Raw genomic sequence first — 24,993 nt, 5'->3', positions numbered from 1 at the left:
GAAGCAGACCCTCCTGAACTGAAGAGATCTACCAGCCAAGCTACCCCTGTTCCCCCGCCAAAAATAGGCACCTCCTCCTAGCAGCGAAACCCCTAACCCATACACAGAAGTACCTCTATTGCTGAAGAAATTAGGTACAATGAGATAAACATTACACACACACACAAATTGGTAGTAGACTTTGACATCTAGTGACTAGAGACTAAAGAACAAGCCAGGTTAATATACTATTTCTGACTGATGATGAAGACTGCCAACTTCTATGGGTCCATAATCATGTATACGGTCACCTACCTGGGAAGCACTGCAGTAATTCTTGACCTGCTGTCTAATATAGGGGTTTACATTTCAAAGTGGTGTACAAACACTAACTAAACGATTTTCAAATACTCTATTATGTAAAGCTTATAATCTGGTTCATCCCTTTCCTTGCACCCCTTCCCTTCAGGAGACAGCTTTGGAAAGCAGTCCTGGTGGAGTGGCCCTAGCGACACCTCCTCTCCCAGCCTGTCACCCAGGTATGGTGACACACCTCCTCACACGCCTCGTCTTGCAGCACAGAGCGTGAAAGACCCCCTCCAAACCTGCCAACTCCAGAGAACCCAAGAGGACGTGCTGATTAGCCAGAAGCAAAGCTGTGCAAAAAAAACACGAGTTTTAAGAAAGATTTTGTTAGGTAAGGCTAGCCAACAGCTGGTGCTCAGGGTAACCCTTTAAAACGTGCTAGATTCACTTTGACGTTAGGTTCTGAACCAGGGTCCTCCATCTCCCCGTGAAGTGCCACAACGGTAACCCGAAAAAATCACCCTCTGCCCTTCTCTTCTGTTGGAATTGTTCTGTTTTGTATAAATAAATACATCAAAACAAAAAAGCAGAGTACTTTAGCAGTTCAATGACACAGGTGTTCACCAGGGAGGCAAGATGCTTAAATTCAGTGAATACTTAACTTTTTTCAAAAAAGCAGAACAACCTTAAGAAGCCCCAGAAAGTAGGGACTGAACAGAATGTCCCAGCACTCAGATTAGCAGGCTAGGTGCTGTCCAGGTGGAGAAACAAGGCTCTCCTTGTTCACTGTTTGTTTTTTTTTGGGGCGGTCTCAGTTTCATCTGCTATATCAACACAGATATCTAAAAAAAAAAAACCTCAAAAAAGATTCTTCGACACTAAAGAAAAAAATAATTCTCATACAGCTTGACCCTGATGTTAAAAAGGTATTATGCCCAAAAAGAACTATCTTAAATCACTTATTTTATTCAGAACTACTGTATATTGCTAGTTTGTTCCTAGTTTCTGGGTTAAGTAATGCAAAACTTTGGCTTAAGACATTAGTTTAACAGGCAGTAGCTGAAATAAGGGATAAAAACACCAGTTACACAGCAGGAAACTTGCCATTAACCCACTGCATGGTTGAGTAAAATGGAAATTGGATTGCCTGTTCTAGAAAAAAGAAAGGTTAAATTGTTTGTTTGGGAGATAAAGTTGAGGCACTGCCCACTTAGGTGAGTTTAGCATAGGATCTGAAATCTGAGCAGCCAGATAATCATCTGGACAGTTACGCACACAGCTGAAAGCCAAGATGTGGTATGGGTAGGCTTTGAATCACACCATTATTGGATTAAACACATTTGCAGTTTGGTAAAATCCATTGAATACCTGTATGACACCATGTCGGCACCTGGGATAACAACTTGTAAGCATGCGTGCATGCGCATGTATGTGCATACAAGCTAAATGACGTTACACACTGGTTCCAAAAACGGCAAATTGCACCAACACGTGGCCCTTACCAAGGGGAAAAGCAGAGGTAAGACACAGGCACAGAAATCACCTTCTGCCCATGATTGGTAACGGGAAACATCAGAACCTGGCAATGTCAAGAAATCAGAAGCGCTGTAGAAAGTATTTTCTTTGTTGCTTTTGAAGTGCCCTGGATACAATCAATCATACTGAGAAAAACTCCTATATTTTGGTTCAATGTGGAAAGGGCTATTTGCATTTCAATATGTTCAGCCTATCCTGCCAATAAAAACAAAAAATCATGAAGAAGAGATCAGGCCACTGGAGTGAAAAACATGAGATGACATCCTGCAGACCTTTCAGATAAAACAGCTCCTTGCTTGTAACGTTTCTGTTGACGTCCCAGTATTTCTGAATGATTGGGTTTTCAAATGAGATCAGTCACCATGCAAATGAGGAAACAGGATCAAGACAGGATCTATCAGATTGGATAGAGAAATTATCAAAAGACCCTTTTTTCATATCAAATTTCCATCACAAAAGGTCAAACTTTCAACTCCCATTACTTTTGCTAACTGCGTTTCTCTGTGCCTGCCAGCTCATTGCTGCTGCTGTTTTCAGCGGAAAGAAGAGAAGTAACAAATGATAACGTTTTCTCCCACATCTGTCACACAGGACAGACAAATATTTTCTAATCTTATTCCGTTTTTCTCTACAGCCCTCAAAAATCCTTACAGCCAAAACATCACTTCTAACCTGATTAGCTATTTCTAGGTTGGTTTTATTTATCTCACTGGTTCTCTTCAGATTTTCTAGCCTACAGACCAACAAGAGCACCGGCTGTACCGGTGCTCTTGCCAGAATGATTTGTTCTACAGTTTGGTCATTTAGAACACTTTTGATGTCTGCTTTTCTAAAATATCTTTCCCTATGTTGTCTAGCTGGATTGACTACTAAATACTCAAGTGATGGATGTTCCAGAAAAACAAAAGACAGCACCAGAGCATCATTTCCCCTGAAATCCTCAGGTATTACTATTTTCCCTTGCAGCCCTTCCCTGACAACAAACACTGTCTGGCTTTCTGTAGATTTTGTGAGCAACGTGATCAGATTTGCTCTTCCCACGCAATCACCTTCCCCTACACCAAAGGGGGAAGGTACCAAAGGGTTGCAACAGTGACTGACCCGTTTGCAGAGCAGCTCAAACACCTGGTTTCAGGGGAAGTTTGTCTCACTGAGACGTTCATGATATTTTTCCTAAATGCAATAGCCTGCATTTTCCAAAGTCATTTTCATGTGTTATTACTTCTCCCTTTCTGCTTTCCTCAAGTCCTTTTCTCCTGGAGAATTGATACCACCACCCACAATATTCCTGATTGTCCTCCGCAAACAATGTTCCTTCTTGGAGACTCAGACTGAACTAACTAATCTAAACCTACTCCTCCTCGTAGTCGTACTGTTTTAGGTAGAGTGATTTGATTTATCGTAATCCGTCCTTGCCTAACACTCCTGATCACAAGTAGGAATCTTGTAACAGAAGAGCTGTTCCACTGCAACCAATCTCTCTTCTTTGCCACTAATTCCACTATTTCCCTTCATGACTGGGAACATCAAGCGCTTGGTTATACCAGCAACGAGGTGCCTGAGGTCTCAGTCACGTATTTCCTTCTAGTGCCATTGTGTCAGCTGCAGAGTCTACTGCCTCTGATCCACAGTGGGCTTTCTCCAGGCTGTCCTTTGACAGAAGCTGCCCCCAGAGCTGCCAGGAGAACAGTAGATCCCTGCATATCCCTGACAGCAGTTTTGTCCCAGCAGCAGAACCGGTAGGTGGGACTGTGTGAACATCCCCCTTCCACTGCAATGCATTGTTGGCCAGCGTAGGTTAAGCAGCTTTCACCAATGGCTTAAGCTAATGTGGATGAGGACCTTTATCTAATTCATTCCACTGGCTCTCCTGGAGAGGCAGGTACTTCTCAAACTGCCAGATCCGTTTCTCTAGTGAACAACTGATCATGGCCTGAGACTCTAAGGCTTTTCCCCTGCCTGTTCAAAGCAGTCAGCTCACACATGTGAGTTCAGAGGACTTTTGCCCTCATGGCAGACAAACAGAGCAGCAGCTCAGCACTCCTAGGTCTTATACACTGCTTTTCTAGGTTTTATAGATGAATTTTGGAGCAGCAGAGATAGTAAGCGGGGCTAGCACAAGAAGACGAAAATATTAGTAAAAAGTGCAGGACTCAATATATTTGTTGGTACTGGTCCCATAAAAATTCTCTCTCAACATTATTATCATTGCAACATATATAACCCATCAGATTAGTACCTAGAGACTTCTATTCATCCGATTTTCTCTGTTCTTCTTATTACTCAACAACTAAATGTTTCACAAAGCCATTTCCTACAGAAATATTTATGTTCCCAAACGTTTATTGGCCCCTCTATCATGATCCAGCATTTACGAGCACTCTGTACAGAACTCTGAATTAAATACATAATTCCTGATCTATCAGATCTTGGCTTGATGCTGTGTTTGTCTATTTTATATAGCAAGGCATTGTAGTGAAGTACCGAACGCCTTACAGAAAAACTAACTTATATAGTAAAGATATTTCTATCCAACATAGCCTATGTGGGTTAGTGATTACAGGAAGCTAATGAGGACCAGGAGGATGTTGGGTTTAAACTCCAGCACAGGCACTTAGTCATTGTGCTGTGTTTACCGAACAGCTTGTTTAGGTAATTTCTACACAGATACAGACATTAGGATCTGTACCATCACATCCTGGAAGGAGATGGAAGATGCTCCTTTTAAATGTTACACAAAGACTTGCCCCTCGCTTGCTTCACATCACACAGCTGTCCACAGCTGCACAGTCACTCTCCCTCTCTCTGCGGCGTTAACAGCTGGACTCTTCATTCGCACTGGCAGCTGCGAGTCACGGCACATCACACTCTTAACCAGCTCCAGGAGCTGTTCCCAAAGATTATTTACTTCCTCTTTGGTTTTCCATTTTTCCTCTCTTCTCCTTTTGACCAAAAGTGCCTGTGGTGATTTGGAAACGACATACGTGTCCAGCAAACTGAACTGTTGGCCTCTAAGTGCGCTTGCTGTATCAGGCGAAGGCCATGTTCTCAGCTCCTTTGCATCCAGCTAATGCTGATCGCAGAATACAGGGAGAGTTTGTGAATAATAAGTTCTCCAACAGCAAAATAATGGCGACTGGCTTTTAATCTACGGACCTCCACTCTTCACAGATCTATTACTGTTGAACTATTAATTGTCAGGCTATCTTAGTGGATAAAAGATCCTTCTCTGAAAGGCAAAAATTTGTTGTGTGGTGTTTTTTTTTTTTTGGTGTGTTTGTTTTTCCTGGGACATGTCTGGTGAAAGGTTGTTCCAGGATGCACTGGGTATCTTAATCAGTGGGTGAGGGCTGGAGTTCACATGATTTAATAATGGGCTCTTCAATGGAGCAGGAAAAAAAAAATCTAACTAGACCTTCTGACTGGAAGCTGTATTTGACATTCAGACGTGTTCAGAGCTAAGGTGTGGATTTCTGACAAAGAGTAGCTGGTTAGCAAGTTACTCAGAGTTACGGCAGATTGATCAGCATAGGCAGTTTTTAAACAGAGCGGTTTTCTTTTTTGTCTAAAAGATGTACTATAGTTCAGACAAGAGTCTATCCGAATTTGTTGCAAGTTACAATGTGTTTGGAATTAACCTGTTGAACCTGACATCTACTCAAAAGCATAAAGACAGATTTTTATTCTTACAACTGTCTTAAATAAAAAAAGATTCCTGTTCTTTAAAAAGCCCAATATCTTTGCAGTTGTTCGTATCTAGAAACAAAAGGAAGGTAAGGGCGCTCACCTTCGCTCCCAGTCTGTACATATCAGGAAAACCTGAAGATTTATAGTTATTTTCTCCCTAACACAATACAGAATCCTTCCTAACACAGTAATTAAAAAAAAAAACATTTTTAGATAATCAAATGCTCTAGTTCTTCCCAAGGCAAGATCCTCAGATTACATAATAATTCAGGATTTTCAAAGTATACTGTTCTTACAGCCAAGCAAATTCACCAGCACAGCACTAGTTCATGCACCACTGTCAGAATTAGAATATTTAGAAACTCCAGACATTCACAAGGCATTTTTGCAAGGCCGGGGCGGGGGGGGGGGGGGGGGGGAGAGTTTTCTGTGTAGGCTCCCAGTAAAGGGCTTGTGCTGCCATTACCATAAATCACCCTAGAATATTAGCAACAAAATAGCATCTTTCATTAAAAAAATACTGCAGCTTCTTTCAGAAGGACTGCCACTTGCCATTTCTTGTAGGTAATCAGATAGCCGTTAATTAATAAACCTGTCAGGTGAATCGTCCTGCTCCGGTCATCATTATCCATTCTGTAACAGAATCCTGCTATCATCACCGCTATCCACCCCATAGCTTCCAGCTCAATTAACTTAATGCTATGCAAATGAGAGGCTCTCCTCATCATTAGCTTATAGCCCACAAATGTTAATAACATAATTGGGCCTTCAACAGGGTAATTAGACACGATTTCTTCCATTAGTCTTACAAGGCTAATTATTGTTGATAGGAGAGAGGGGATGAGTCCCAGTGCTGCATGCAAAGAGGGGCATCTGGTTAAAGCAAATATAGACAAAACATCAACAAGGTAAAACAACAGTTGAGCTCTATAGCAGGGTCAGGCAGGGGTGGGGGAAAGGAAGACAGCGTGATTAGAAACGTAAGACCCACTAGAGAAATTCTCTAGAAGGCAGGAAGTAAAACCAAATATTCAACCCGAGCACGGAGCTCTCCTACACTTAGCACTAAAACAGAACAATGCTTAAGAAATCAGAGGAAGCTAGACTCAAGTTTTTGCAGAAGGGACAATTTGGAAGCTGTACTGATTGAACTTCTTATGTTCGCAATGCAAATATACAGCAAAAGAAGGACATAGAGAAGACTTTAAGAATTGGAACTGGTTGTAGATCTCTTTTGTCCAAGCTCCTGTTCTGCCACCATAAATTTTGCAAGTTTTGCTGTGTTCTACAGGGTGATTTTTTTGAGTAGCAGTTACTTAGCCCAGGTAAGAATTACAGACTTGGAATATAACGCATTCTTTAATAATCGCCGAGCAAGATGCGTTTCAGCAACTTAAGGGAGAAGAGGGAAGAAGAGCCTGAACGTTAATAAAATCCTGGATTCAATATAATGGACGGGTAGTAACATTTTCAACCAAAAAATGGCAGCAAGTTTTCAAGCTGCAATTATATTTGGAATGACGGTAAGAAAGCTAAGGGCTTGCTCCTACTCCAGTTATATCTGTGCAGTCTCATCCATGGAGGTTAAAAATGTACAGCTGGAGACAGAATTCTGTGAGAAAACTGCAGTTTTGAAAGGAGAAAGTAAACTTTATAAAAATATGGCAAGCTTTCAAATATCTGCAACTTAGCTTTGACAGTTCAGTGTTTTATTGGAAACACTGTTAAGAAAAATATATGTCAATCTGAAGAGTCCAAAAGACTCAAAGGGCTGCGAAACCACACGATTTCTTTATTTTGTTTCTGTTTTTCTTTTAACCATGGGACAAATCTGTGTCCAGTACAAATCCATTGATTTCACTGCAAGTACACGAGGACAAATTCTTATTTTTTGCCTGAAAAATCTATTGAAATTAACTGTCTGGGTATCATGTTCACAAAAGTGGCAGCACTTACTAGTAAAAAGAAACAATTATTTTTTAATCTGCTGTACCTTGATCTTTGGTCAATTATACCAGAAGAATAAACCATTTTCTGCATCATTCACTTAGTGAATATCAGTGGGATGTTAACCAACATTCAAATGAGAAAAATATTAAACTATGAATAACATTTTTTGTGATCATTCATAAACCCTGATACCAGTCTTACTGAGCTCAGAAATACAGTACATCTTAGAAAAGTATAACATAAAAGCTTCTATGGGACAGAAGAAAGTCTTACTCAAAACACATCTGAAGCCTTACAAAGAACAGAGTTCTGTAGTACAGGCTTTTCTAAACCTTATGCATTTCAGCACAGAAAATATGTTCTTTCCATAGCACAGAAAGACTGGGTCACTACTTACACCTGAGCCAAAGCAAGCCAATTTAAGTGATGGTGATTAATACATATATGTGACTGCTGGTGATCCAAACGAAGAGAATTAGATCCAGTGCATCTGTCAGACACAAGGGATCATTCCAACATCTCTCCTGCAGTATAAGCTATGACAGGATTCAGCTCTGCTCTCCTAAATTGCCCTGCACTTGCTAAATTTACTTACTAGAAAATTCTGAGCAAATATCTTGTTCCAAGGCAAATAGCAGTAAATCCACTGATGTTTTAATGAAGATTACACTTTCTAATCCTCATGGTAATGACAAACTAGTCTCCATTCAATATGCAATATTACTTGACAGTTTTAATCACCCAAGCCGTATTATATTTGCTTCAGACTGATGCACTTGTCTTCCTAGATCTTCAGCTTGGAAAATCTAAGTAAAAGAAACATAATGCCTGCTCTGCCTGTGGTTTTCAGTATGGGCCAATTTTGCCAGTCGCACTAGCTCTCAGTAATGCCTTACTCTGGAAGCAGTCTCAGATCCAAAGAGACCATTAAACCAGAGCGCAGCTGGCACAGGCTTGTACGAAGTTTTTATTCCAAAGTTCCTGAATGCTAGTAATTATAGTAATTCAAAGGTAATGTACCTTTCTGATGTAGTTCCTTTACAAGTAATTGCCCTTGTGCTCTCAAAAGCTGACAGCAAATGCAGCAACAGGCTTTCATAAACCAAGTTTTTACGCATGCAGAAGTAAGGATGACCTTTCTACATTTACTCAGAATAATACTTAGTCGCCAACTTTTACTATCACAAGCACTGAAGTAAATGGTAAAACATCAAAAATATAAGATGCTTGATAACACTGGGAAAAAAAACCTCCTTTTCCTATCACGTTCTCTCAGATACTAAGAGTCCCCATCCACAATCCTCACATAAGCAAAACTCTCAATAGGTTGGTCCATATGCATGCTTTTACTCTATGTAAATTAAAATGCTGCCACACTACTATATTTGAAGTTCTCCTTCCTCAGTCACTATTAGTCAAAAGCCGTTCTGGTTCCAGCCAGTTCTTGACACCGGTATCTTCCTTATAAAAACCTCTTAAATCCTGCAAAATCAGACTTGCAGATATCTGGTTCTTTCTTGGGTGAACTACTGAGGAAATTAAAGGTAGAATTTTGAAAATGACTGCTTTAGTCTACGAAGAAATATTCAGAATTGAGAAAGTACATCATGTTTTACCTTGGTGAGATTTATCTGCGCTACATTCCACGAAATGGTAACATGTAGCTACATCATTTCCTTCATACCAAACTTCACAAAATTGCTAGTTAAAAGTGACTCCATAGCAAACGGACTCAGATGAGAGCTGAAGAATGGCCTTTCAGTTTTGACACTACAACATTCAAACAGCATCTTTGATTCTGCTGGATCCCACCCGAGAGAGTTGGGGAGCAAACAGAGCGAGCTGAGGGAACCCAGGGCTGTGAGTTCAGTGAGGCCACCAAAGCAAGGAGAGCTCAGAGAGGAAAAGCATGGGTTACATGATCTGACTAGCGCTTTGTTTTCCCATGACTTTTTCATTTCATTTCTTGAACAAAAGTTGTGTCTCAGGTGAAGGCCCTGAATTGTCTTTGTTGATTTGTGGAGACTAGTACCATGAAGTTGTCACTGTGAATTTGGATTTTAAAGGTCTGGTTCTTCTTTCAGGCATTTCTCAGATCTCCTTCCTAGGGCAGTATCTTTTCTCCTGAAAAGAATGGAAATGTGCAATTTCCCAAGGTACCGACCACAGGAAATCCATCATCTCAGCTTCCTGAATAATACAGGAAAGGTTTTCACATGAAAAACTTGGCTTCTGGATTGAGTAGAGATCTTCAGTTCCCTTCAGGAATCTGAGACAATCTCAAATAAGTATTCCATAATAAATACTTTTTGTCTGCAGGGACATAAGCTAGTCCTTTGCCCTGAAGTGAATAAGAGCATGTAAGGGCGTAGGAACTCTTGTGCAGTAGACCAGATCAGGGAATCTGGAATCATGACTCTTTCTGAAACGTTACCTGATTTAGCTAGCTTTTTACAAACTAGAGAGCCAAATATTCAAACAAAGCTTCCTGCAAAGATGAGTTTGACATCATACAAATATCTTTGGCTCTTCAAGATTCAAATAGTACCAATGTCACCTTTCCAAAGTCACCTTGGATCAAATTGCTGCTGCTATGCAGACATCTAATTTTGGAAGCCAAAGGAGGAGTTAGGAACACTGGCACTGCCTTGAAGGTGTGGATACTTCGTGACATTTTGTGAGGAAGCATTGAAAGCATTAATACTAAGCCCAGTGCTTTCCAAGTCTGACTGTATCTGCTCCCATGCAAAGAAAGCACAGAGATTTTGCTAGTTTGGTTTGTCTTGTCTAAAACTTCTACCATTGCCTAAGAGATGAAAAATAACTGAGACTCTTCAGCTTTTACAGAGTTCTCCCTCTCCCTCCAGTCAGGTGCTGAGTTCAGAAAGGCAACTCTGGTGCACGTGACATCTTTAGAGAAAAAGAATTTCAATATAAAGGAAATTAGGAGACGAAGTTTTCAGGTTTCTTAATGTCTCTTCATCTCTGAGAGGTAGCTGCTGTGGGAGCAGCTCCCTCCCTTCAGCAGCAAAAGGAATGAAAGGATTGTGCATGTGGTTTTGTGTCCTTAAAAAAATCTTGACTTAGAAGTAGAAGCATTTCTTCTTTTCTCTTCCTGAAGCCTTAGGAAGCTTGCTGAGATCAGAGATCTCCTTAATTGCTGTATCCAGGATTTCACCAAACAACCTCTAGCCATCAAAGGAGCTTGCATGAGGTGACTTCTAAAAATAATACCTGCCTCCCACAACTGAAGCCAAATACACCTCCTATTCATGCTGGAGCAGAGTAAGAAACAAGAAGTGATGCTTGTGAAAGTGATGCTTGTGACAGCAAACACAACATCCTGCAGAAAGTCCATAGAATGGTTTTTAAATAGTATTTGATGTTTTGCTATTGTTGACTCAAGATGTGTAGGTATAGGTCAAGCAGAACATGCTGTAAGGGCTGCAAAAGTGACATCATAATCTTTTTATTGCAAAGATCCAATTTTGTATCTACTGTATTCCTTAATAGCCACAGTTTCTATTAGGATTAGTGTTATTTTATGAGGGAAGACATGGCACAATCTCCTAGAGAAGAGAGGGAGAACAGAGTAAAGATTCTCCACCAAACCTCAGAAATCTGTGCAAGTAGCTGCTTTTGCTAGTTTTTGGGTAGGACAAAAGACTGTGCATGCTGTTTTTTGCACTGAATGTGGAGAATTAGTTGTCACTCTAAAGTAGCCCGTGGGTGTGACTGCTTAACCAAGCCTTGATGACAGAGCAATGTACGCATTTTTATACACCGCTGTTCCACGTTAGATAATGGGATAGTTATGCTTCTCTGAAATCTTTCACCCATTATGGAGCGTTTGGTGACACCCCTTACAATAGATGCAGATCAGGAAACAAAGGTAAATTACTTAAACCTTGTCAATAAACAAGGTAAGTCTCAAAATACTTGCATCAAGAGATCACATGATGACTGAATTATTGCAACTCGGAAAATACTACAAGGGTAGCAACTGTGGATCAAATGGATCCCACTAATGTAGTGAAGCAGATGACTCATTCATCAGTCCAGGTGAGAGGAAGAGTTGTTAATTTTGCCTCGCAAACACAATCTGTAATGGATTTGGGGAAGAAAAAACCCTTGTGATTCTTTTCACTCAGCCAGGGAGCTCTGCTCCCTCAAGAGCATGGCTATGTAGGCAGTTAACGTATAGTCAGCATAGCTGAAGGGACAAGCGCCACTGCTGGGGTGGCAACACGAGTGAGAATTCATCACCTAAATCACATTTTCCAAAATATGTTTCTTTTTCATAGCATATGATTGGCCTCCAGAAGAACCTATCTCTGTCCTGCCCCCTTTAGCTGCCAGTCACTTGTCCCTTAGACTATCACATCCATCTGGCTGGCTGGCCTTGAACACGGGAAGGAGGAGGAAGAGGGCCGCTGGGGGTGGGAACAGTGACCTGAAAAGTGATAATAAACGGAAACCAATTATCATTAGTGAAAACAACCATCAGCGAACCAGCTACCACCTAAGGGGTCTGATAAGAGGGAACAACTTTCTAATCAGAGAGAGAAAATGAGAATGACTGAAATAGAGAACCAATCTGACTATTTTTTTACTACTTACTTTACTGATTAAGCCAAAGCCTCAGTAGGCTACTTGGACATTTCCTACTATGCAAAGTAGCTGAATAAAATAGGCTAGGAAAGTTTCTTGCTCACAATCTCCCTCTTCCTGGTGCAGGCCCACATTATTGTACTGATTTAGTATTTTGATTACCAAGTCATTTTTCTGTATTTTTTTCCTTGCAAAAGTGAGGAGAAAATAAGAAGAGATCATTGTAACATCACTTCTTTCTTCCTCATAAGAATTTTTTATGCCATCAGTTAAGAACACATCTATTATAAATATCCAGTATCCATCATTTAAATTAGGCCAAACTTTTTTGCCCTATAAGATTTTCCATGTCAGAATAATTCAATCATTCTTATATTTCCTTGATGCAACTATTCGGGGACTTGGCTTGTTCCTTGACAAGATTGTAATTGAGTCATTCACAGTAATTTTCAAATATGTAGCTGTTACAGAAGGCAGCAAGGAAATGAAAAGAAAGGAAAGAATCTGAAAGCAGCCAATCTTTAACGAAAAATACTCCAGAAAAATAAATCTGAGGAATACATATTCAGTGATAAGTATTCCAGTCCATGTCTGGTAAACTCTCAGATAATGGCAGCATGGTAGGGTCACTGGGGTTCTATTAGCTCAATTAATGAGGAGTAAGATAAGGCTAACACCTAGCTCTTCAAACGGCTAAAGCATAGAGCTGGTAGTAATGGAGTTATTAACCTTCACCAACTATTGAATTTTGTCGCTGATTCAAACTCCATTTCGTAGTTCAGGCCTCCATTAATAGGCTGTTTATTATCCCTAATCCACATTGGGATCAGCTGCAGAAATATGAAAGCCCCACGTAAAGACGGAATAGTTAAAAAAAAAATCTTTCTTCCATTCTGATATTTCTCTTTTGTTCTCAACATATTCACAGTTTCTGTCTCAGAAACTAGGAACTACATTATCCTAAACTGTTTGAATAGCAGCCTCTTTGCAGTGTGATGAAAAACAAGTTTAAAAATTATTATGTAAAAAGGTGACATAATTGGGGATACAGCCACATCCTTTTGAAGCCAACTTTTTTTTTTTCCATTCTTGAAGCCCAACACTAGAAAATTTGTGCTGGAGATGCTACCATTATTTATTTTATGTACTAGGAAAGAACCTAGGACTGGACAAACAGGTACAATGGGAATAAATGGAAGCAGTTGTTTCATCAGCTTGAGGAGAACTTTTATACAAATTTGGCTACAATTTTAACTACAGAGATCTTGAGTTAAGGTGTCCATAGGCGGCTTCTTGCTGAGTTTATATACACTCAGTTGAGATGTACGACACTTTGTACTTTTTAGCATATTTTTAGTGGAAGAGACACTCTAAAAATAGGTACCATAATCTAAACACACACAAAATAGTCTTCCAAAATCGATCACAGTAATATCTATTAGAATATCAGCAATCATTGTGAAAGAAGTTAAGAACAAAATAAAAAATAATTATGCTACCATATATACCCAGTACACACTACTACCCTGAAAACTGAATGCAATTCTGGTTGTCCCGTCTTACAAAAGAAACAGTTACAATAACCAGAAACAGTAGAGAACAGAATGAAGAAATGACTTCTCAGTAAGGAAAGGATAAACAGACAAGGCTCTGATGAGATGAAAAATTCTGAAAAGAGATGACTGAATGGAGATATATGAGAGGTTTATAAAATCAGTAGTGTTAGGAGAGGTTCAACAGAGAACATTCATAACTATTTCTCATACTAGAAGGACTAAGGAACCCTAAAGAAATGCCCAGGCAGGAGGTTTAAAACAAACGCACTGCAGTATGTGTCTGTGAAACTCGGTCAAAAAGTGAAACTCTTTTCCATATGATTTGGTGAAGGTCAAAAATATAATGTGTTGAAAAATGGATTATGAAGTCAATGGAAATGGGCCATTAGATACAGTGGTCCAGATGACCCTCTGGCTCAGGAAATCCTGAAACCACTGATTGCCTTAAACTGGCCTGGGACCAGCAGACAGCTGGCCATGAACCAGCTGAAGCTAATTACAAGAGATACATAACAGATGACAATGTTGCTGGTGAATCTTATTTTAACTGTAAGTTTGGAAGAGAGCAGTTTGTCTGCTGTATTCAATTTGTACTGTTAAGAAAATCCAACCTTGAGATTTACGTTTTGCCTCTTTTTTTTTTAATAACTTACCTTGAATTACAATTTGTCCAGCTGTACTTTAAACATACATAAGGATGGAGAAGGGGGATAAGCAAGATTTAGCAAGCTACTGGATAGAGTTTTCTCTATATTAGAAATGTCTAGAGCTGTACTGTATATTTTCTGTTATTGCTCAAGTACTCACAATAACTAAAATACCTATTTACAGCTGTTTGGATGAGGAACCAAATTCAATCCCTAGCAGTAGTAGTTCTGAGCTGCAGATGCCAACCTGTAATTGTATTTGGACTCCCACTTTCTTTAGGCACTAAGCGCTTAATGGCGTTCTTTAACTAGGTAGCTGAGAGACCACTAATACATTCAGCTTCTTATTTGCCCTAAAGGCTGCCACAGTTCAATACGGTCAGGATCCTGTCCACTTAAGCAGTAACTGCTTCATAGGAAGGAACACAGAAGGCATACATGTCTTCTCTCAGTACAGAAAGGGTAGTGCTACAGGAAGACAGGTTTTGTCTGATACATGCCAGGTTTTCCTGCACCAGTCTGTAAGCAAGTCCTTGCTCTACTGCAAATTCTAATTTATAGAAAACCTTGTACCTTACATTTTCAGTGGGAAATGAATTATTTTCCTTTCTGTTCCTGGGTAGTTCTTTGGATGCAGTGGCTGATACTGTATGAGTTTTTTTATTATTACATTTTAACAAACTTTATAGCCCATTTTGTTTGTTTTCAAATAACTTTATTTTCCTTCTTTTCTACCATCAATTACTAGGTTTGTTTTTCTTTCCATAAGATGGAGGAGCCAGGAGACTGATCCTGCTCAATGCTGTATAATTTAGTATTATGTATACTAGCTTTATGAGGTGGGAGTCAGATAAAACATAGTATTTGAACACTAACCATTTATTAGCTCTAAGGAATAGATTTATGACTTGACAACCAGACAATAACTCCATGTTCTGATCAGCCAGAGGTCTACTTTGAGTTCAAAACACAGAGTAACATACTCTTTCACAAATAATTTTGTTTACTGATGTGACTAGATTTTAATAATAAACTTGATATATATGTAAATTTATTTTAATCTAATTTCATCAACAGAGCCCTCCTAAAATTGAGACTTTGTAGATTGTTCTGTGTCTGATTTATAGATTTCTGCATCCTATTCCCAGATTGATTTCAAGGCTATAATTCTATCAGGGTTTTCTCCTGATGTCAGAAACACCACCTCTGTAGACAGTGTTTTATCACTAGCATCACAACTGAAACTGAATTACTGCCCTGCTATCCTATGCTGCAGTATGTCCTGTTGTTTATAATCACTCTCTCTTCCTTATATACCTACTACTTTAGTTTCAAGGAGAATATCAGCTCCAAAATCAATCAGGTAGCATGATGTCTATTTTTGTCCCTTACTTCAACCCCTGTATAAAATAGTAAGGGCCAAATTCTTAATGCAAATTTGAATGTGCAGAGCCTTTTAAAGGGAATGGAAGCTAAGTACATGGATGAGTGCAAAATTTCTACATACAAGATTTTATAATCAGTTGTTCTTCCTCATTTACTGAGGTCTCGATCCTGTAAAGGAGCACACTGTAGACAAATGAGTATTCACATTGATGTCATGTATTCACATGTGCTTAGGGACTCAGGACCTACTTTATAAATGCATATGTGGAATATTCCATGGGAAATGTTATTTAACTGAATCTAGCGTAAGTTTCAGAATCTTTTCCCTTTGTCATTAAATGGATTTCTGTTTAAGATGTACTTTGTATTATTTTTAATAAATAAAACCACTGCTGTTTTCACATACTTCCTTTTCCAAGCCTTGATGGCATGACTGCTAGCTCCCTCCCTTTCATCTCTCTCCAACTCAGTCGGACCCTCTCAGTTCTTTCCACTGTACCCTGTATGGAGCTGGAGGTTGAACGCAGCCACAGGGAAGACATGGGAAGAGTAACTTTGCCAGCTTAAACATCTATGTGGTTAATACACCTTTTCCAGTACTAGTTCTTCAATAAGAATAAGCCTCTTGGAAGCATAAAGGCTACAAATTCCAACGCGTGCTTTTGGGGCAGCTTCCGTGTCAGCCAATGGCATGGGCTGAACCAGGAACTTCTGGAGAGGAAGGGAAAAAGCCTCTCAGCTTTGACAAGCAGATCAGCATTTCAAATCCTCAGCACCTCTGGACCAGCTGAGAGGAGTAACCCCATTTATTTGCCTGGTAGTCATAACAGTTCTCTTTTGATGCTCATTTCTCTTATATTACGTTTCTGAATGCTTCATTATAGCTCAAATAAAATGTAATTCATATGTTGTTTTTAATTATTTCACAAAACCCAAAAGGCTCATAATGAGCTCCTCGCAATACTAATAAATTCCATGATGCTATGCCAATCCTGAAGTAAGAAGATGTAGATCCCCTCCTGCTGCAAACAAAATATACCTTCTGATATAATCCAACCTTTAAGCCACTTCTTATGGTTTGCCTTTAAAGGCAACTCAAACAAATAACCAGAGAAACAAATCTCTAGCCTTTCCCACAGTTTGGCCATCTGGAGGATTTGTGAGGTCAGTGCTCTATTTCCTACTCTCTGGGAACGAGACCCCTTTTCCAGCTCTGGAAGGAATACATAATGACATGCAACTGTCTATACGATGTCAGTAAAGCTCTGTATCTTTCCATAGTCTTATTTTTCACATATGTAATATCATAATTGCTAAACGTGTATATCACCTGTTTGGAATAATTCTTGCTTTTTGCAGCTGTTCTCCCTGCTCTAAGTCTCTTGGGAAGTCACAAAGCACCCATCCGTTGGTCACGCAGTCTAGTGTGTTCAGACGTTCTGCCAGGATCTTCATGACAAGGTTGTCTGGGACTGTAAAGGATTAAAAAGAAGACATTTATTTTGTATGCTGAGTCTGCAATTAAGTAAGAAATATACTACTCTCTCTAGTTAGACTGCTACATGAACTAAAATACAAAAAAAACTATTCATGTTTATGCTTGATACACTTTTGAAAACAGTAGTTATTGTTGACTTTGCATATTTACTGTGCTATCATGGAAATCTCATCAGAAGCCATAAGACTACACCAAAGTAGTTGGTAAAAACTGATGCCTACATAATTTTGCAATGTACTTTTTCTCTCTTAACCACACTAGGCTGATGTCATAAGGAACTGTGTAATATAATCCTATAAAAATGCAAAAATAATGACTGGAGTTGTATAAAAGAAACAGAAGAAAAAATCTGTAGCATACTGTATTTAACTTAGCAGATGATAACGGTTCTGCCAGAGCAGGCTAGATGTGATGTTTCTCCGATTTGCCCAAAGGCTTGAGGCTTTTATAACTGAAAATAAATTTTGAAAATGTATTTCAACTACTGCAATTACTGCACTGATGACTCCTTAATTTTAGAGATAAAAGTTCTCTTTCCTCTATTACTATTTATCTTCAGTGCAAGAGAGTAACATCAGCAAGACTTTGACTGGGCTTAGAATTACTATGCAGCTTTGTAATTTTATTTAATGGTACACAGTGGTAAATAGGTATCCAGCATATTTTCACTGTAGCCTTCATAAAGTAATATATTTCAATCAAGATACTTAACTGTCTTTTTAGTTTTTCTTTCCCCCCCTTTTTTTTTTGTTTTACAGAAGAATTAAATGCTCAGGTCCAACAAGAGTGACTATCAATTTTCAAAGACCTCCTGCATTGTTCTGGGTTTACTGTTAAATAACCACAAAAAAAAGTCTGCAAAAACACTTCAAGCTACTTCCTAGAGAAGCAGCCAAAACAATTTTCAAGAAGCAATGAGAGACCCTTCTCTTTATTTGTACAGTAAGTCTAATACACTGTTGCCTCTACTGGAAACAAGCAATAAAATTCACTACATAAATCCACATCATGCAATGTTGATGTTTTGATACTCATCCTGCCATTGCATCTGCATACAAAAATACAACAAGAATTCCTTGCAGAAGAGTGCATGCATCAGATTTCTAATAATGCAATTTGCTTTAGGAATAGCTGACAGGTATGTACCTGTACTTTAATAAAGTATATTATTGTCAGTGCACATTTGTATCCTGGGATACAAGCAGGTTTTAAACAGCCATAATAGAACCCATTTGCTCCCTGAAATTTAACATTTCCTAAAAACTTATATCTCTATCATGAAATTCATTACTTCTCCTTTAAATAATCAAATTACTGAGTTTACAGAATGGCACTCAGGATTCAGTGTACCAGCAAAAAGGGAGAAAAACCACAGGGAATTAATCAGAAAACAGATTAGTGTATTAATTGAGGAAATCCACTTCACATTATTAAAAAAAAAAAAAAAAGTTAAGTAGAGTACTATCTCCATCTGCTAAAACAAAAGGGGAATGGAATACAATCATTACCAGGCACTTGACAGAGTGCAAAATGACAGTGCAAAAGTAGGTATTCCTTTTCAAATGAGATTCATAAAATTAACAACACAATACTGGAGTAGAAAGCAAAACCGTTATTAGACAGATGATACCTATCTATCTCAGACTTGAGCTGCAGGCAGACATACAGGGGACAGCAGGATAATATTAGCGCTCTTTGCAAGTAAATTCTTCTCCCTGCCCTCCAAGTTACATGAGCTAATATAAAACCAAAAAGTTCCAGCAGCAAAAAAAAAAAAAAAAAGCAGTATCTCAGCTTTTTCTTCCCAAAATGTATTATATACAAAGATCGATGGAATTTTCCTGGTACTTCAGAATTTCTGGCTGCAGCAAACTTCCAGTCTCAACGCATGTCATTTTATCGTGATTCCTAGTGGAATCATTAACACGGATTTATTAAGAGGCCAAATCTATGTGATTTTCTGAAACGTTTTCAGAATGCTTAAAGGCAACTTTGCAAGGCAGTTGAATGAGACCTACAAACCCTTGACCAGAACCCCATTAAAGTAGCATTCTACTGCCAGAGCTGACAGGAGACATTTCTCACTCCTGTAAGATGAACAGGGAATCAGGGCAGAGGCTGAAAGCCCCAGGAATAGCACTGCTGGGCTAGTGATGCTGGGCTTCCAGCAGGTCTTCAAAGACTCTCCAGTTTTGGGGCCCAAATTGCTTCTGTCCTGCATAAGGGAAGGCGGAACCCTACATCCTAGAGGAAATTTAAAAAGCAGTTTTGATGGGAAAAGGCAGCATCACTTCTCTCTGATCACAACCCATAGGTCTTCTGTGAAGACTGATATCAAACTCCTACACTTTGGTGACCCTTTTTGAACAAGACTGAAACAACCACAAGAGCAAAAAAATTGCAATAGGATGAAGTAATAGTTAACTCATGGTCTAGCAAATGGCATGCCAGGTATTTCCCGAGTAATACTAGGTATATGTGGCAACCCTGAAATGTTGCTAATTTCAATGACAACTGACTAGAAAATATCAGCGATGCACTTTAGATTGTTTGTACATTCTTGTACATATATACATCACTGCATAATATAGATGCTTACATATTTTCTGTGTCTGCCTCTAAAGCCTGACGGTGAGAAATAAAACATAAACAAGTCAGACAGCAAGCTCTGCTCTCCTCTTGATTAGCAAACATACCTATCACTTCAACACAATAGGGGAACATAGCTTGTTGGCTGTTCAGTGGCATTACAAAGTACATCAGCTGCCCTTGAACAGGAACAGTCACACTTAAAACAGTTGCATTAAAGCTGTAAAACATCTTCCACAGACCAGTGGATAAAAAAGCGGAGGCAAAGGAAGAAAGAAATCAGTATTACTCTTATTTTGCTGAAGTACAAACTGAGTAGGTAGTGAAGAACTCTGCAGTACGGTATCCCTTTTCACCCATGTAGAACTGCCTCTTGAATGCAAGGGAAATTAATAATCTGTAATTGGAGTGGCACACAGTCTGTAAATAACTAGCCATGAGTCTCCCAGCCTCAAGCACATGATCCAGAGGGCTATCTAGCAAAGTAAAATTCAGAGCTTTTCTGACGAAACAGTCAATCTACATGTTTTAAGTAGATTATGAAGCACAAGAGCTTGGAATAATCAATTCCTTTTCAACATAAGCTTGTATGAGTTTCCAACTCGGTCTCTGAAAGTTGGGGGAATGAGGCTCTGGAGAGATTTTGCTTTATCGTTAGAGAAGTCCAAAGATAAGTTTCTTGTAAAAATTACAATTTTCTAGCAAAGAGAGATATCCTATTAGGTAATGTGGGAGCACATCTCTATTAAGGAGAGAAATGAGTAGAGGAGTAAAATTCACCCCATGGAAGCAATACTGCAGAGCAGCTGAGCTACAGTGATACCCTGTGCTGGGAGACTGTACATAGCTGTGGACTAAGGTCATGGGGAACCTCAGAAACGGCAGAATTAGGCCACAACTAGCTCCATGCAGAAGCGTAATTCATTCATGCATACATTCTTGCCCGATGTCAATACCAAACACCATATCTCCTTTATCCCACAGCCTGTTTTGACTATGTTAAAAGTCTAGATTACACAACTGAATTAGTAGATGTGGGCCTAAGAAGTGATCTAAACCGTTCAAGGGTAAGATCAGACAGGACACAGGGAACAGAAGTGCTGCTGTTCACACTGGAACTGCTGTGTGGACACCTAGAGATCTTCTGTTTCCAGGACTGTCAATCAGTACTTCCAGTACACCCATTTAAAAAATAATGTTACTTCCCAGAGCTTCAAGGTTTTTCACAAGAAAAAGGTACTTCTCATGAAAAGTCCTTTCTCATGAATCTCATAGCAGTGTTGCCTATTAGCTCTTACCCAACCCACAGATTTGCAGGACTAATAGAGGACCATAACAGGCAATCAACTGACAAAACCATACCATCTGCTCAAGACAAAAGTAACAGAACGTTAAAGGCAGAGTCTGAAAGGCAAAAGGCACTATTCTCCAATAGCTCCAATGCAGTCAGTGCTCCAAGCTATACAATTATCATATTTAAATTGATTCCTCCCCCATATATTTCCCTTTAAAACAGACTTTAAAGGGTATTGACTCACTCCTCCAAACCTATAAATCCTTGATTCCAAGTACAGCACAAATGCGCTTGCAGACATAAATCCTGTCAGCTTTGTGCTGCAAAAAGTTTAAGGTCCTTTTGACAATATTGTCCATTTACCCTTTATCTTTCCTTGGAGATTTTTTTTTTTCAGTTAGGCCTGAAGACTTTCACTGCTAATTCAGATGCCTGAGGCTTGATCCCAGTACTTGACAGTTAACATCTTGCCCTAAGTATAAGCTACTGCCAAAGGCTACTTTCCTGGATTGTCCTGTCAACCCTAAGTTTAGCAAAATGTGAGATTGGAATATCTTATTGTGCTATAAATTCTGGATTATCCACAATGGGTCATTTTATCTGAGTCTTCCAGAGAAGTATTCTGTTTCCTTGCTCACCTTAAGGTCCTCAGAGATCACCTCAATTTGCTTCCAATGTTTTAGAGAATGACCTACTAGCGATTGACGGTGATGTAGCCTGACCAATGTCTTGGTTTAATCCTGCCAATACACCAGACTTGTGATACTGGGATTGGGTTTTGTTTTGTTTTGTTTTCATTTCACAGCATATAGCCCATTTTATCTACTGTGAATAATAACGGTAATCCCAACGTGGCTTCAACGCAAATAATAGAAAAGGAGACGAGAGAAAGAGCAAGCTCTGCCCGGATGCAGCAAGGCGGAGGAGAGCATCGCCTCCCCGCCGCGGGCTCAGGAGGAGGCCGGCAGGGGGCCCCGCTGCCGCGGCACTCGCCCTGCGCCCCGCCCGCGCCGCGCCGCGCCGCCGCCCTCGTTGGTTGTTCTCTAGCGCCACCTGCCGGGCGCGGCGCGGCGCGGCGGCCCCCGCCTCCGCTGCGGTCCGCTGGACTCGCGCGGAAACCGTGCGCGCAGACTGCGCAGCAGACGTCTTCGTCTTCGTCCATTACAGATTCCCGCTGCTTCTGTCACGAAACGCCTATAAACATCGCTATTTGCTGTTTTTGGAGCTAATTTGAAGGCAAGGAATACAGAGACAAAATAACAATATTGACGTGGCATTTGCGAAGTACCGTACCACTTATTCGATAATTTCATCAAATGAAATATTCATACAGAATTGCTACTACAGTCTCCACTCATACACATTTTATATATAAACACTGCTGAGAAAGACATCTTCTAAGAATGAGAATAATTGTTTTAACACAGTCAAATAAATAACAATAAAATATTTCATTTCCACATTTTTAGGTATTTTTGTCTTGGACTACATTAGACGGTTTTTTTTTTTTTTTTGGAAGTTTGTTGTCATTTAAAATAGAAATTAGCTGTATTAGAGAGGAAGTTATATGACATTTTTAAAGCATGTATGATACCAAATCATCAATCAAATATACATGATAAATTAAGACTTTCAGAAATGCATGTTAAAGAAGCGCATCATTCTTTCCCACAGCTACCAAGCCAGAGTTTTGGGAATCTACATCTGATCATATTTAGTGACCAGTTAAGCTTCCAGCCCCCTGCACTGCTTTACCTGTCAGTGGCATCTTCAGATCTAGCAATGGAAATTCAGTCCAAATTTGGAACCCAGCACAGAGACACAAAAAGCCTTTTTTCTCTTAAAATATCTCCTGCAATGTTTTCAGCATCTCTAAGTGTTTGCCTAATGACAGAAGCTATCAGAGAGCCTCTAGCAGGCTGACACCAGGTCAGGATCCACACACCGGGGTTCACGTCCAAGCTCACTCCCTGACTGCAGCGTGGCTCGAGGGAGTCAGGTTGTTTGCCTCACTTTACCCACCTGCTAGACAAAGATTACTCTGAATTATCTCACAGGGATGTTTCTAACTTCAAAGTTCCTAAAATTAGGAAGAAAATATATATTTGTACTATTTCTTTTTACTCCTTTAGTTTCTGCAGAGATAACACAGCTACACACAAAACAGCAGCTCAGTTCTAACCCAGCTAATCCATCATTGTCAGACTTACCAAGAAAGGTCCCTATTTCCTCCTTATTTTAAAACTGGTTTAGCGCCACTGAAGAGTACAGGGCTTGCGACAGAACAGAATTCGCCTTACAAAAATGTTTTTTACAGTAATAATATTCAAAAAGAACAGGCTTAGTCCAATATCAGGGGAAAAAACATCTTTGCTTTCTAAACCAAACATTGGTTTACCATGGGATGAGAATAGAGGATGTTAAGGGGTTTGTTGCCCCTTCTTAGTGATGCCTGATGCCAGCACGCGCTCTAGCTCTGTAACCGTGGTATCAGCTGCCCTGTCTCTCCCTCTGCTGTTCCCCCAACACATACCATCCACACGCAAGGGGCATTCAGCCCTGTAAACTGAACAAATTAACAAGGGGCAATCAATCCAGTACCACTCTGGCTCATTTTGCAGTGACGCAGAGAAAAGTGAATGAATGCAATGTTCCAAAAATGTAAAGCATACACAACAGCAACTAAAGGTTTTGCTTGTCTTAAAAAAAAAAAAGTCTGTTTCATACAGGGGCCTGATCCTCTGTCGATGGCACCCAGTGAAATATAGCCAATGACAGACTTTGAACTTAAACTCCAAAGACATAAGAAGGAGGCTGCTAATATGCAACACGTTTTCCCTTCCTGCTATCTTATAAAAACTCATGCAATTTCTCTATCTCAAAGTCCAAAAAGAAAAGCAAACAGAATCTAAGCAGTCTTTTGCTCATGAGCTAGTGGTTTATTCAGCTAGGCTGCAAGAAGAGTACCAAAAAAAGGAAATAACTCTTCTCTGTTTTTTTCAAGAATGACTGTCAACAATGAGGAACTAAATAAATATAAAAGATTAACACTTTGCATTTATGTTGTGCGTGGCTGCTTAAAAGTCTCTGAAAATCATTGGGCCCAACCTTGCCAAAGGCTGAGATCCCAAACTTCACTGGAATCCATGAGGGTTTTGTGGCACTTTGGTGGTGCACAGAGATGCCCACTGACTGCAAAACGGAACTGCGTGCATTTGATATTTTATAATTTATACCCTGTCTTACCCCCTTACTCATGCAAACCCACTTCTCCAGCAGCGCTATCCCTGTGAGTTACGATGATTAGTATTAGAGTACCAGTACGAGGAATACTGTTGCAAAACCAGGAGATTGGCAAAATTTATATATCCGTATCCGCTAACTTGACTGATTACCACGATTGCTCCAGAAAACAACCTCACTAGAACCTTTTAAATAAAATCATGTACACTGTTTATTTCTTCCGGACTGGCTTCCAGTATCTTTATCTTAAATAGGATGGCCTATAAAAATATCTTTGTAGACTGATTCTCTTCTCCTGTTGCTTCAGATCTGAATACCCGGTAACTAGATTTGCCAATTCTGGTTGCTGTATATTATACAGAATAAAGACAATATACTCCACAATATTTAAATAAAGACAAAGATTCTGATTTATTATATTTTAGTGATTCAATACATTCAAAAAATAGTAAAATTCAGGAAAGATGATGACAACTTACTGCCTTCATGTAAAACTTTCTGCTCTACAACCTTATATTTTTTACTGAAGTACAGAAACCTGAAAAATATATACACGTATATTTAAATTTTATTTTGTTCTCTTGACCACCAATTTTCTCCTGGTAGGAAAAAAGACTGCTACCTATTTTCCATAAAAAAACCTTTGTAGCAGTCCCAGTGGAAAAGTCAAAAGTTTGACTTGAAAAACGGAGCTACTTCAAAAGCATTGTC

At 39.5% G+C, this 24,993-nt stretch overlaps 1 protein-coding gene across 3 annotated transcripts in view; it reads right to left on the bottom strand.

Annotated features, from left to right (window-relative positions):
• AK8 (adenylate kinase 8) overlaps window positions 1-24,993 on the bottom strand; it is an 82,770-nt gene that overhangs the window by 12,989 nt on the left and 44,788 nt on the right. For all 3 annotated transcript variants that reach the window (XM_068915005.1, XM_068915006.1, XM_068915007.1), the window contains exon 11: window positions 16,989-17,130. In XM_068915005.1, the coding sequence (XP_068771106.1) occupies window positions 16,989-17,130 (142 nt within the window). The remainder of the gene's footprint in view (window positions 1-16,988; window positions 17,131-24,993) is intronic.

This window comes from Struthio camelus, chromosome 20 (assembly GCF_040807025.1).
Source record: "Struthio camelus isolate bStrCam1 chromosome 20, bStrCam1.hap1, whole genome shotgun sequence".
NCBI lineage: Eukaryota > Metazoa > Chordata > Aves > Struthioniformes > Struthionidae > Struthio > Struthio camelus.
This window is presented reverse-complemented; position numbering and strand designations above follow the sequence as displayed.